Source organism: Crinia signifera, chromosome 8 (genome assembly GCF_055691185.1).
Source record: "Crinia signifera chromosome 8, ASM5569118v1, whole genome shotgun sequence".
Classification (NCBI taxonomy): Eukaryota; Metazoa; Chordata; class Amphibia; order Anura; family Myobatrachidae; genus Crinia; species Crinia signifera.
This window is the reverse complement of record NC_139224.1, coordinates 172,616,474-172,631,850: the sequence shown is the minus strand read 5'-3', so window position 1 is coordinate 172,631,850 and position 15,377 is coordinate 172,616,474. Positions and strand designations below refer to the sequence as shown.

At 46.8% G+C, this 15,377-nt stretch overlaps 1 protein-coding gene across 2 annotated transcripts in view; it reads left to right on the top strand.

The window, feature by feature from the left end:
• Positions 1-15,184, top strand: part of PIGK (phosphatidylinositol glycan anchor biosynthesis class K) — a 115,619-nt gene extending 100,435 nt beyond the window's left edge. Inside the window, exons 11-12 of one of the 2 annotated variants that reach the window (XR_014454546.1) lie at positions 12,361-13,533; positions 13,590-15,184. Coding sequence is in view for 1 of the 2 variants with exons in the window: in XM_083157788.1 (XP_083013914.1) it covers positions 12,361-12,477 (117 nt within the window). In the remaining variant the exon portion in view is untranslated. Of the gene's footprint in view, positions 1-12,360 lie in introns of both variants that reach the window. The other variant, XM_083157788.1, reaches the window with a different exon arrangement.
• The last annotated feature ends 193 nt before the right edge of the window (positions 15,185-15,377 follow it).

The window sequence follows — 15,377 nt, the reverse complement described above, 5'->3', positions numbered from 1 at the left end:
GGTTTGCCCTACACTGTGACCTATCAGCCTTATTCATTGTGCATTTTGGGTACCTTTCCATACCTGTGATTTATAACCTATTATAACCAGTTGGCTATGTGAGAAGTTACCCAATAAAACATCAATTGTTATAGATTGGCCATTTCATCGCTGTGCATTCTATTTATTAAGTCTATTGGATGTTCTATCACTTTGGACCTTTTTCTGGTCCACATCAACACGTCTAGGGGGTGTCTCTGTTCTCCGAGTGCAGTGTGCAGGAGGCAAGATGCCCCCTGTACCAGCGTCACCGGACAATTACCATGGGAACGCCCAGCATTGTGCATCTGGAAATCCGCGTCTGTTTCTGGCAAAACAGATTCGACTTGTTTTAAAGTCTGATCTGTTTTGACGTAATCTGCCTTTAATACTGTCGGAAACGGCGGCATTGAATAGGCGGCGCTCGCTGTTTCTGCTGGCAGAAATAACGTCCCAGATTGAATACCACCCTAAGTTTTACAAGAATTTTTAAAACTCATACTTGATAAACTTGAGTGCCCCAACCAGAAGTATTCTAGTCCTGCAATACAAATATATACATATTGTGATATGTGACCATAATACACACATCAACAAAATAAAATAGAATTGCTATAATCTGCAATATGGATTAGAAGCCAGGGTGTTTCTGGTGGCAATGCCAGGCTGCTGCCAGCCACCTGTTAGAGCCTGGTAAATCAGCCTGTGAATACGTTGGGCGGCGCTTATAGCCCGTCGACAGCTCAATTGGTGCAACTTCAAACAATACTATGAATTAGAAGCGCCATGTGCGTGGCAGCTGCTATTTGATGGAGACCCATAAAAGGGACGTCTTGCAGATGTAAACAGGTTTTTTTTTCTTCACTTTAAATCAGAGTGACATCGTAAAACATTTCTGCGCTTCAAAAAGTTGCATAACAACTTTACTACTTTATTTTGTTTAATATAAGACACGTACATGACAAAACGCCGGCCTCTTTATGTTCTAGTGGAATAACGGCTGCTGTGATATTGATGGGCAGCAGATGCCTTGGCCACAAATCGTATTGCAGAACATTTTTTACAAAATATTTTTAGAAAAAAATAAATGCTTTCGCCCAAGAATGTAAGAATATAAAACAACGTTCTGTAAAAATCGCAAAGAATGATGAATTAGTGAGAATTTGTTGAGATAAAGTTGGTAACAATTATCTGATTTTGTAAAGCAGATTTATTTATTTTTCATGTAAGAAACTCACAAATCCGGAAAACAAAAAGTGACTTAAACCCGATCAGTTATTTCCATATTGGCCTAATTTTCCACGTCGGGTTTTGAAATAGTGCAGCAATAAATATGGCCCCCTGGGGAACAATTCCGTTCTCACCGTGACTCTGGCTGCATACATTAACATTTATTTTTTTAGTGCCAGCATATACCATTGTAGCGTACAATGGGGAGATACTGTAATAAAAAAAGATTATAGTAACAGGTAGGCAGAGCGGTAGGAGGGTCTGCTGTCAAGTTAATGCATTATATGGGGGGTAAATGTAGTCATAAGGTCATCTTCCACAATGCGTTTGGTTGTACCACACAATGTTGACCTTTATGACGTGGCTGGTGTTGAAATGTCAATAGAATGGCACCATGGAAGGTGCACTCACTGGACAAGTGTGAGGATGGAGCGGCATACTGCAAGAGGACATTCGCAGGAGAAGTGAGAGGATGGAGTGACACACGAGAAGAGGGCACTGGCTGGAGAAGTGAGAGGGTGGAGCGGCATACTGGCCGAGGACACTCACTGGAGAAGTGAAAGGATGGAGCAGCACACTGGTGGAGGACACTCACTGGAGAAGTGAAAGGATGGAGCGGCACACTGGTGGAGGACACTCACTGGAGAAGTGACAGAGTAGAGCGGCACACTGGCAGTGGACACTTGCTGGAGAAGTGAGAGGATGGAGCGGCACATGGGAAGAGGGCACTGGCTGGAGAAGTGAGAGGGTGGAGCGGCACACTGGAAGAGTGCACTGGCTGGAGAAGTGAGAGGGTGGAGGGGCAGGGTGCCAGACGGGGTCCCGACAGTCGGGGTCCTAAGAGGCATTTACCCTACATCAGAATCCCGACTGTCAAAACACCGAGAGCCGGGTTCCCGGCGGCCACCTGCTATTCTCCCTCGTAGGGGTCCACCAACCCCATAGAAGGAGAATAGAATAGGTGGCGAGCGAAGCAAGCCACCATGTCCGCAGAGTGGCGAGCGCAGTGAGCCTGCAAGGGGCTTTGTTGCACTTCCCACGCTGTCTGAGTCTGGGCAGTCGGGATCCCGACTGTCAGACCCCTATACCACACCCGAGGGGCACACTGGAAGGAGAAACTCACTGGAGAAGTTAGAGCAGGCATTCCCAACCACGGTCCTCAAGGCACACTAACAGTGCAGGTTTTAGTGATATCCAGGCTTGAGCACAGGTGACTTAATTAGTACCTGAGTGATTCTGATTAAACCACCTGTGCTGAAGCCTGGATATCTCTAAAACCTGCACTGTTGGTGTGCCTTGAGGACCGTGGTTGGGAATGCCTGAGTTAGAGGGTGGAGGGGCACACTGGAAGAGGACACTGGCTGGAAAAGTGAGAGGATGGAGTGGCAGACTGGCAGGACACTCCCTGGAGAAGTGAGAGGATGGAGCACCACACTGGAAGAGGACACTACCTGGAGAAGTGAGAGGTTGGAGCGGCACACTGGAAGACGGCACTGGCTGGAGAAGTGAGAGGATGGAGCACCACACTGGAAGAGGACACTCCCTGGAGAAGTGAGAGGATGGAGCGGCACACTGGAAGGGGACAATTCCTGGAAAAGTGAGAGGATTGAGCGACACACTGGAAGGGGACACTTCCTGGAGAAGTGAGAGGATGGAGCGGCACACTGGATGACGGCACTGGCTGGAGAAGTGAGAGGATGGAGGGGCACACTGGAAGGAGACACTCCCTGGAGAAGTGAGAGGATGGAGCGGAACACTGGAAGGAGACACTGGCTGGAGAAGTGAGAGGATGGAGCGGCACACTGGAAGAGGACACTCCCTGGAGAAGTGAGAGGATGGAGCACCACACTGGAAGAGGACACTCCCTGGATAAGTGAGAGGATGGAGCACCACACTGGAAGAGGACACTCCCTAGATAAGTGAGAGGATGGAGCACCACACTGGAAGACTGCAGTGACTGGAGAAGTGAGAAGAGGAAGCGGCACACTGGAAGGGGACACTTCCTGGAGAAGTGAGAGGATGGAGCGGCACACTGGAAGACGGCACTGGCTGGAGAAGTGAGAGGATGGAGCGGCACACTGGAAGACGGCACTGGCTGGAGAAGTGAGAGGATGAAGCGGCACACTGGACGAGGGCACTGGCTGGAGAAGTGAGAGGATGGAGCTGCACATTGGAAGACGGCACTGGCTGGAGAAGTGAGAGGATGGAGCGGCACACTGGAAGACGGCACTGGCTGGAGAAGTGAGAGGATGAAGCGGCACACTGGACGAGGGCACTGGCTGGAGAAGTGAGAGGATGAAGCGGCACACTGGAAGACGGCACTGGCTGGAGAAGTGAGAGGATGGAGCGGCACACTGGAAGACGGCACTGGCTGGAGAAGTGAGAGGATGAAGCGGCACACTGGAAGGGGACACTTCCTGGAGAAGTGAGAGGATGGAGCGGCACACTGGAAGACGGCACTGGCTGGAGAAGTGAGAGGATGGAGCGGCACACTGGAAGACGGCACTGGCTGGAGAAGTGAGAGGATGAAGCGGCACACTGGACGAGGGCACTGGCTGGAGAAGTGAGAGGATGGAGCTGCACATTGGAAGACGGCACTGGCTGGAGAAGTGAGAGGATGGAGCGGCACACTGGAAGACGGCACTGGCTGGAGAAGTGAGAGGATGAAGCGGCACACTGGCAGGAGACACTCCCTGGAGAAGTGAGAGGATGGAGCGGCACACTGGAAGACGCCACTGGCTGGAGAAGTGAGAGGATGGAGCGGCACACTGGAAGACGGCACTGGCTGGAGAAGTGAGAGGATGGAGCGGCACACTGGAAGACGGCACTGGCTGGAGAAGTGAGAGGATGAAGCGGCACACTGGACGAGGGCACTGGCTGGAGAAGTGAGAGGATGGAGCTGCACATTGGAAGACGGCACTGGCTGGAGAAGTGAGAGGATGGAGCGGCACACTGGAAGACGGCACTGGCTGGAGAAGTGAGAGGATGAAGCGGCACACTGGCAGGAGACACTCCCTGGAGAAGTGAGAGGATGGAGCGGCACACTGGAAGACGCCACTGGCTGGAGAAGTGAGAGGATGGAGCGGCACACTGGAAGGAGACACTCACTGGAGAAGTGAGAGGATGGAGCGGCACACTGGAAGGAGACACTCACTGGAGAAGTGAGTGAGAGAGCTTGCCACAGATAGGGATGATTGCTATTGGCCAGAGTATATCACATGACCTGGGCTGTGACAATGAGTACATAACCTGCAGGTTGGACAGGGCATTGTTCAGGAATTTTTGTGACTTTAGCAGCAAAACATTTTGCTAAGACTTTACTAACAGGGCTTCTGACTGCACCCGGAACCCTCTCTGTGATAGGGTATATACACTGCACCCGGAACCCTCTCTGTGATGGTGTATATACGCTGCACCCGGAACCCTCTCTGTGATGGTGTATATATGCTGCATCCGGAACCCTCTCTGTGATAGGGTATATATGCTGCATCCGGAACCCTCTCTGTAATAGTGTATATACGCTGCACCCAGAACCCTCTCTGTGATAGTGTATATACGCTGCATCCGGAACCCTCTCTGTGATGGTGTATATACGCTGCATCCGGAACCCTCTCTGTGATGGTGTATATATGCTGCATCCGGAACCCCCTCTGTGATAGGGTATATACGCTGCATCCGGAACCCCCTCTGTGATAGGGTATATACGCTGCATCCGGAACCCCCTCTGTGATAGGGTATATACGCTGCATCCGGAACCCCCTCTGTGATAGGGTATATACGCTGCACCCGGAACCCTCTCTGTGATGGTGTATATAGGCTGCACCCGGAACCCTCTCTGTGATAGGGTATATACGCTGCACCCGGAACCCTCTCTGTGATAGGGTATATACGCTGCACCCGGAACCCTCTCTGTGATACTGTATATACGCTGCATACAGTACTGTAACGCTTATGCAAGCTGTATGTATCTTGTACTTAGCATACAAAATAGCTTTTTATATTTGAATCAATATATTTTATTTCATTAGGATCACTGGATCTAATATAGTACAAATTTTATGTGTTGTGGTTTATGTTTCACTTGCTTTACCCTGGAGCGGGACTTCTTATCAGTAGGGTAATTCATCTCTAAACCTTGTATTGCAATGCCCCGCGGCCTGCTTATTGGCATTCAGTATATATTCTTTACATAGAAGCACATGATCGTACATAAGGCGATGGTGGTGTACATGCTAATTAGTAATACAAGGACTTTACACACTTCATGCACTGCGTTCTAAGTCGCTTGTTTATCCTATATATGTAGATATATAGGTTATACATATATACAACAGGTATGTAGCAATCCAAAATAAGACTATAAAAGTATGTTAATACCTACTGTATGCAGCTGCGATCATCGAAAGTAATAAGAGTACTGTACATTCAGCTTAAATGGTTGGTTATAGGTTTAAGTGATGATACTTCATTATAATTACATGTGAAGGTGTGTACACACTGGCCGATATATATGCCATACAATCTAACAGCCTATATATCGCTGATCTGTCATACGACAATGCGCTGCGCCTCCCCCCCCGGCGTCAGTAAATAAATCCCGAAATAAAAACATTCATTACCATTAGCAGTACTCCAGTCTTCTAATGTTTTCTTGTGTTTGTAATTGTTGCAGTTTAGGTAACATCATATGGCTTTATAAATTGGTTGACGCGTTTCGCAGTGACCCTGCAGACTTAGGTGTTTCCTGCTGGTGAGATGCCACTATTTACCCATGAAGAGCTTTAGCGTGACTTTGTGGCATCATTCCCGTTATCTCTGTTCCATATCTTGGCCGCTGACGTAATGGTCCGTGGAATGGTTTCTTGGCACAAAATAGGCCCCTGACTACCAACTGAGTCTCTCTGATGTTGCTGACACTAGGTCTAGTTCAGACCAGGTCATAATGCCGACGCAGCAGCAATCCTTTTCAATGATGGAACTGCGAGGCAATGTAAGTGTAGCAACCGTCGGCAACTGCGCACCCCATTGCACCTACCATGCACAATGTCTAGGTCAGAGGGCAATAGGTCAACACAAAAATGTCAACCTGCACTACCGTAGGTCAGCATTGACAATAGGTCAATATGCCTTTAGTCGAGATTGGAGAAATGTTGACACAATTAAAACGGGACAATGGTTGACTCATGGACTGCGATTGGGAATGATGCTGTGCGCAGTGTTTGCTCGCTATGTGAGGGAATGCGGTGCACTATTTGGGGGTTCACGTGCTTAGGTGTTGAGATTGATACCTTGTGCATCTCCACCTTTTGTCCATGTTACCAGAAGGTGAACAATGGTCCACCCCCGATTGTGCAGTCTGTAGAATATTCCGCCGTTGTTTGTAGGCATTCTATTTCTGCTGGATACAAAGCTGTCTCTCTGCGTCCGATTCCTTGGAATAAATGAAAGCTGTAATTTGATGCTGCGCTGTCTGCACTGATGGGACTTTCCCTCATTTGTATTTTAATGGTGGTAACTGTGCGTTATCGATCTGACTGTACCGCCGCTGTTGTAGGGAGACGCTTAGTTTTGTTGATTCAGTTGTTTTGCTTCGAAGACAAAAAATTGATTTTATAATTTAAAAACCAAATGTATCTGCAGACGCCGCTCTCTGCGTGGCCTGATCTGAAGATTGTATCAGATAATGAAATCGCTTCTATTGCCTACGTACTGTGTAGCGGTGGTATGCAGAACGTCAATCCACCGAGAGCTAATCCTTCACCCAAAGATGAATCGGTAATGTTACTTTTTCCTTCCTGCTCTTAATATGACTAATAAGGCGATTTCCTCGATTTACCGGGACGCCCCATTCACCCGTCCCATTTAATGGGACACCCTATTCACCCGTCATTCATGGTCGTTTCTCCTTTCTCTGAGAAAACTGTTACATATTTATTGTCACACCTAATTAAAAGGTCTGCTTGAAAGGGGATCTTCTTTTAAATATTATTTTCAATTAATTTGACAGTGTAAACTTGTAATCTGGCACCGTTTGAATTTATATTGGACATAAGTAGAACCCTTCAGGAGGCCATGACATAGTCCAGGTCTGCGTCCTACTCCTAAAAACACTAGGGGACCAGACCTGGCATCTGGAAAGATAGACCATTGTATAAATCAGGCATGTCCAACGTTGGCCCTCCAGCATGCTTTGCCACAGTTTTGCTATTAGAGAATGCTAAAACTATTGCAAAGCATGCTGGGATGTGTAGTTTCACAACATCTGGAGGGCCAACGTTGGACATGCCTGGTATAAATGGTCACTCGTTACCATTAACCTTCTTCCTGCCTTCTAAAGGAGTGATCAACTGCAAACTGTACGGTGAAATGCGTCACATAACATTGTGGCTCCACCAGAACTCTTCCCTGTGATCAACTGCAAACTGTACGGCGAAATGCGTCACATAACATTGTGGCTCCACCAGAACTCTTCCCTGTGATCAACTGCAAACTGTACGGCGAAATGCGTCACATAACATTGTAGCTCCACCAGAACTCTTCACTGTTGGAAGCCAGCACTTGAGACCTCAGGTTCTTTAGTTTGGTGCCATGTTCTAACTTCCATTCCTCAATAACCCAGGGGAGGCTCATTCTTGGGACCCAACCACCTTCGCTGAGAGTTTCTGGGAAAATTCTTTCATTCCCGTGTGTTTTATGGGAGAGTCTGTGACATTCGCTCTGGCCTCAATCAGGCTAATTTCATTGCGGCCGCCGAATAAGTCCATTATTACTCGCTGAGCCTGCGCTCAGTGGTGACCAATGGGGGAAATCATTAGATGGTGAGGGGCTTACAAATGGGTCTGGACATATTTTCTCGGCTGCAAATAGATCAGCAGCTGTACACATCTATTCACACAGCCAGCACATCTGTTTGCAAGGTGGGATTACACTCTAGCTGGGCGGGGTCTATCTGATCGCTGGTCTCTGAAGATTAGCTGCTGTGGAATCAGGGCTGAATTACCCCCTATGATCAGGCCTATCGGTGTGGTGTAGAGAATGAAAAGCTATTTATTTAATATTGTTCTATTATTAGATCTACTTCCAGATGTGTCTTAATACGCCTTCAGTTGCGCCCCTCTTGTGTCAGATCCAGGGTCCACGCCTGGCCATACAGAGTCTTTCTGTCGAAACGCGCATCACACAAATGAAACTGGAAGCTGCAGAACTACTGGCCTAGATTGCACAGATCAGTTTAATTTGTGACATTTGTGCGTCTGTGTGCAAATGAGTCTAGTTGTATAAGTACACTGTAGAAATGCAATTAATCAACCCCGTGCATTTTTCAACACCCCAAAAATGCGATTTGCCTTAAACATCTGTTTCCTTAAACTGTGTCCCGATTTGCGCAACTGATATTGGTAGTCACGGAGACGGATTGTAGGTGACCAATAATTCGAACACTTGTTTCCCATAGAACATTGTAATTACCTACGCGACTCGTGTCCCGCAGCAGCGGTCAGTGCTGTAGCGGTCATGCACTGACATGTAATCCAGTATCAGGAAAAGGTCCTTAACGCAACATCCTGGCGCCTCACGTTACAGAGATTGTGGCATCCCCCAGTCTGGGGGATATGGTGATACCAGCACGCTCCCGGTCATAACCACCCCGCCATGTGCTCGGAATCCGCGACAAGCGCGCGCCTCGGAGTTCACAGCACAGACTCTGGGTACAGAATATATAATGGTAAAATCCTGATTGTCTGTAAGTGACGCCGCTCAGTTGGCCCTCATCCCCCACCGCACGCTGCGCTGTGCACAGACCTGGGAATTCTGCCCAGCCGGTTCCGTATTCTTAGTAATCTACTCCGTCTTCATGGAAATGAATATTTATGGCGAGAAAAGGACTTTTTTTTTGTAATTAGCTGAAGACTTATCTTGGCTTAGGGTAATGAGCTCCGAGGCAGCGCCGGTTACAGTGATAGATCGCGCTCGCCGGCTGCCATGATGTCTGCAGCTCCTGGCACGCTTCATTCTGTGATTTACTAACTGGACAAATGCGTAGTGATGGAAGTGTAAGCGAAGGGGACAAATTGTGATGTGCACATCGACATATGTACTCTGTGTGTGTATCTGTATGTTAGTGTGTGTAGGTATCATCTATATAGATAGAGAGAGAGAGATTGTAGGGGCTCTGCACACACTAAATTAACTGATGTTAATAAATAGTGGAGATTTAGTTCATGAATGGATCAATGCATTTAAGCTGCAGCCCCCTTCACGGGACCCCACTTTTCTGCAGGTCCTAACACTATCGCTCAAAATGGCTACAATACACATAGCTATCACATCAATGCTTGATTCCAGGCATGCTATCTGGTCTAAAGGTGGCCATACATCTACAGATTGATTGTCAGATCGGGCAGGTTGAAACAAAGTCCTGGTAATAGCTGAATGACCGTTTTTGGCAGTTTTCCAGCATTTCAAAGCAAATGGTCAACTGTCATTTGCTCTCATCCATTAAGGAGCCCATACGCGCTCTGTTTTGCGGCGGCTCCGTTTTGTACTATGCGATGTGTGCTCCCGCGCATCTCATAGTACAGTACAAAAAAGTATGTGCTGCACATACTTTTTGTACTAGCTTTACATCGTATCAGATCGCATTGCATGCACAAGGCATGCGATCCGATGTGTACTTTAAAAGTACAAAACGGACCGGCAAAACGGACCGTGCACAGACACAGAAGGTAGCAGACTAGCTTTAGAAGCTTGTGCTGCGAGTGGGCTTACTAGTGAGTAGATATGTAGATACTTACGCACGCACAGGCTGCTATACGCATAGACATGATCCTTTATTTACAGATGATTGTTTTTGGCGTGATGCGCATCCTAGCATGGCACAACTTGCTGCATATTGCCTGTGTTTATTTATTTAGTTTCTTATGTAGCGCAGCGGATTCTGTTGAGCTTTACAATAGGAAACAGTGATAAAACAAACTGGTTAGTAACAAACCGACATAGAGGTAGGAGGGCCCTGCTCACAAGCTTACAGTCTATAGGGATAATAGGAGGGATACATAAGGATAGGATTCCATAGCATGGCAGTCCCACCAGATTACAGGACAGTCCTGATGGGATGCAGAAACCCTCTCATATAGAGGTAGGAGGGCCCTGCTCACAACCTTACAATCTATAGGGATAATAGGAGGGATACATAGGATATAATTCCATAGCATGGCAGTCCCACCAGATTACAGGACAGTCCTGATGGGATGCAGAAACCATCTCATATAGAGGTGGAAGGACCCTGCTCACAGGCTTACAGTCTATAGGGATAATAGGAGGGATACATAAGGATAGGATTCCATAGCATGGCAGTCCCACCAGATTACAGGACAGTCCTGATGGGATGCAGAAACCCTCTCATATAGAGGTAGGAGGGCCCTGCTCACAACCTTACAATCTATAGGGATAATAGGAGGGATACATAAGGATAGGATTCCATAGCACGGCAGTCCCACCAGATCACAGGACAGTCCTGATGGGATGCAGAAACCATCTCATATAGAGGTAGAAGGGCCCTGCTTGCAGGCTTACAGTCTATAGGGATAATAGGAGGGATACATAGGATAGGATTCCATAGCATGGCAGTCCCACCAGATTACAGGACAGTCCTGATGGGATGCAGAAACCCTCTCATATAGAGGTAGGAGGGCCCTGCTCACAGGCTTACAGTCTATAGGGATAATAGGAGGGATACATAAGGATCGGATATTATAGCATGGCAGTCCCACCAGATTACAGGACAGTCCTGATGGGATGCAGTTAGCTATGAATGCTACTGGAGGTTGTGTGGGGGTTCTGGAATGTGATAAACTGCCTGAAGAGGTGAGTTTTCAGGGAACGCTTATTAGCATGAGACTCCGCCAGCATTGTCTGTAATGTGTAACCTGGAGAATTTCATGGAGTTTTTTTTCTTTATTTTACCCCTGACCTTTTATCTGCGTTTTACGCTAGTTACCTGGAAAAGCCTCTATTTCATGCATATTATTAGACCAGTATAACGTTAGGAATCTGCACCACTTCCCAGTCCCTGCCGCATTTCATCTTCTCATTCCCCTGCAAATGGACGTCATTTGTTTACAAGGGTCAGGACCACTTTAGGCTTTTCTCAGATCCAGCCTAAGAAAGATTGATGAGAACGAGGTTCTGCCAGCTGCCGACGTACTGGCTTAATTACGGCAATTCAGACCATTTTCTTTTATGCTGAGCTGGGTCAGACGAGTTGTTAGTGCCGCCGGCTGTTAGTATTACCACGGGAGCATGTCTGCAGATCGGTCCTTTCCAGCGTCCGTGCGCATGGTGGGAGCCCCATGATAGGTACATTATCAGAGGCGTGTCTGGAGAGGAATCTCCGCCTGGGACCCTTCTGCTCTAGCCAGCAGCGCTGTAAACTTCGGCCCAGTATTGTGTGTTTGTGTGTACCGTATATACTCGACCCGAATATAAGCCGAGGCGCCTACTTTTACAACAAAAAACTGGGAAAACTTAATGACTCAAGTGGGACCCTCACTCGAGTATAAGCCGAGGGGGGCTTTTTCAGCATAAAAAATGTTCTGAAAAAGTAGGCTTATACTCGAGTATATATGGTATATATAATATATTCATGCATCAGTGTTACCATTCATTCTAATGTGTGCTAGGAGGTGGGAATATTTACCGTACTACCTTTCTGTTATCACCCACTCTCATCCACATTCCCAGTTGGAAACTTGTACATATTTGTGGGAGTGGCTTAGTGGCCAGGGGCGTGGCCTACAAAGCTAGTCACTCCCGCAAGGCCACGATGATTTATAGTAATACATTAGAGATGTGCAGGTGCTGATTTACTCTGATTTTAAAGCAGGATCTTATTGGCTATCAACTGTCAACAACTGTCATGTGATTTGGGATAGCCAATAAGATCCTGCTTTGAAATCAGAGTAAATCAGAACCTGCACATCTCTAAAATACATACTGCTAGCCCCGGGAGGGACGAGAGTTCCAAAAAAACCATGAAGGTCACGCGAAAATCAGGACAGTTGGGAGGTATACATATGCTGGTGCTATCTTCAAAAACTTTTTTTTGTCTTGCAGAAACCTAAACCACAGGAGTGGCACCCGCCAGGAGGATTTATTCTAGGACTCTGGGCGTTAATTCTTCTCATCTTCTTCAAAACCTACGGAATTAAACACATGAAGCATGTTTTCTAAGTATTGTGATGCACAGGAATGCTCTGCCCGGACACCCCATCCAGTCCAGGACTCTAGCCCCTTCCATAAAACCGGATACCAAGCAGGACGGCAAATAAAAGACCGTTTACCACAGTTTGTGGCCTAATTACTTCTGCATGTTGAAGGAGGCCATTTTGTGACCATGTTCAGCCAGTTGCCTAGGAACCAGTGACCTTCATTCCTCAGTGGTGGCAATAGTTCCCGGTAAACCAATCCTATACGTTGTAGTTGGGCAAACAAAATGGTTGACGCCACTGTTTGGAGGCCTCAGTCATTATTTTAGTAGACTGGTGAAATTTGTCGGTTTCTAAAGGATTTTTGTTCTTTTCTCCACCCCTATTTATAAGGAGCTTAATGATTGGGTTCTAGAGGGAGCGCAGCAGAAAGTTGCACTCATGCGAAGATTTGTGTTCTACTTTTCTATACATCTCCAAACTGCCGACGCGATTTACCGAGAGCCACCTCAGCAGAAACAAAAATGGAGCTATTGATTTATCATGCTAAGTGCAGCATTTCAGATCAATCCAGAACCCGAGGTAATTATGTATCTAGCAACTGGTGAGCAATTAGAATTTAAAGCAAGACTTAGCAGCCCGTGAAAAACCTCATTTGATTTATTTGCTGCTCATCAAACCAGAGTCCGGCGCATTCTGCCTTGTCAAGTGTTCTCATTGCTCCTGTCTGCTCTTAGTGTTACTCGTTATCTCTGGGAGTGTCCCAGGCAAACTGTGCACCCTGTAATGACATCAGGGGAGCGGTAATGCTTCATAAGCAGACTGATCAAGGGCATAACCCAAGGGCAGATATGAGTTTATGTATGAATCCAGGAGCTAGGCCATTGCCTCACCTAGATCCTGGCCATAGGTGTCTGTGACCGGCTCGGTCTTATGTTGGGGCTCACCTGCGTAACGCCTCACCTAGAGCCTGACCATAGCATACGCAGTGTCTGTGACCGGCTCGGTCTTCTCCTGGGGCTCACCTGGGTAACTCCTCACCTGGAGCTGTCCATGGTATACACAGTGTCTGACCGGCTCGGTCTTCTCCTGGGGCTCACCTGTGCACCTCCTCACCTGGAGCTGTCCATGGGCTAGGGCTTATGTTGGGGCTCACCTGGGTACCTCCTCACCTGGAGCCTGACTATAGAATACAGTGGGGCAGATATCTTAAGCCTGGTGTGCAGATAAAGTGCATAATGCACCAGACTAACAGTCATGTTTGAAAAAAATGACAGTTAGGGTTTGTTTGGCTGGTGCTTTTTAACTTTTTACTTTATCTCAACTTTACCTCTTCACCAGACTTAATGCATCTGCCTCGGTGTCTGTGACGGACTAGATCTCATTGTTATGTTGGTCCTTCTACTCTACTGATTGTACGGTGGTTGTTCGTTTTACTTTATTTTTTTTAAATAAATTATACTACCATTTATTTTGTTTGGCCTCTGTGTTATATCTGTGCTGTGTTCTGTATGTGCAGCTCATGGAACATATTGTAGCAAGGCGTAATGTAATCGCATCTACAAAGGCCGTAAAGACCGGTCACCGGAACGACGGTGGAAATGTATTTGCACGGATGGGAGGGAAACTGGCACCTACTGTACCTAAGTCAATTAGTGACCGGTTATGAACATACAGTAATATTGTGTTAATGGGAAATGTATTCTCTTACGTCGGTTGTATTATTATCATTTTATTTCACTTGTGCTTAATGTTGCACTTCTTCATATAATTAAGGATCATTGATTGGTGTAGTAAAGGCTTCCAGCAGCCAAGGTGCCCGCTCCACATCTTGTACTGTAATGTTACAGGACATGTTAGCAGAGGAAACCCGACATTTTCCATGTGTTTGAAAAACCGCAGCCCAGGTGTTTTTGAGGAGGGTCTGTGATGTTGGAGCTGACCATTTCCAGCCCGTCTCAGGCACAGATTAGTGGCAGCCTCAAAGCTACTCACATCTGCACAGACAGCAACGTCCTTCCGATGGTTTGGAATTGCAAATGGTTCTGCAGCTGTTTTGCAATTCAATTGTCCATACAAGAGATCTGATTGTATTACTCTAACTGTAATCAGATTGATATATGTGGTACATTGTTACTCGCTGTAAATGCACATGATGTTGGTGCTGACTGATCTGGGGAAACGGCGAATGAGTCAGCATGTGCTGACTATTACGGTGGCTCAGTACTCAGGCTGCGTGCTGATGACCTCACCGGGACCCAGTACTGGCAGGCAGCCGACACCGAGGGCAAGATGTGATAGGGTGCAATTTATGAGACATACGGTTTTTGGTAAAGTTTTCTGAAAATTGCACGTTTAATATGGTGCAAATTGCGGTAAAAATCACACTTTTTGCCACGAAATTTGAACATGGAAATATTTGGTCACAATTCAATTCGCATCCAGATGTTTTTCCATTATAAAGTATACAACTCTTAAATGTAATAGGTTGCGATTTTTGATGAAAGTTACCAAAAATCGCAAAGAAAATTAGACCAGTTTCTGACTGACGAATTTGACAAGACCATGCACAGAACATTGAGATCTGTGCATGGTTCTGTCAACCTGGGGGAATGGGCAGTCCCTCAATAAAGGCCCCCCTGTACAAAACATTGTTTTTTACAGTCAAACTACAAATCCCAGCAGGCCTCCCCCGCATACTGGGACTTGGCGAACCACACCTGTAAAAAGAATGTTCAAAAAAATAAAAATAAAACACACACACAGAGAAAAGTATAACTTTAATACATACACTAATTTTACACCAGCATACTTTGCTGCAGCTTCACCCCGGCCCGCACTGACAGAGGGGTTGAGCCAGCCCCCCTTGCACTGACTGAGAAGTGCAGTGACTTCCTCCGCACTAATGACAGCGGAGATCCCCTC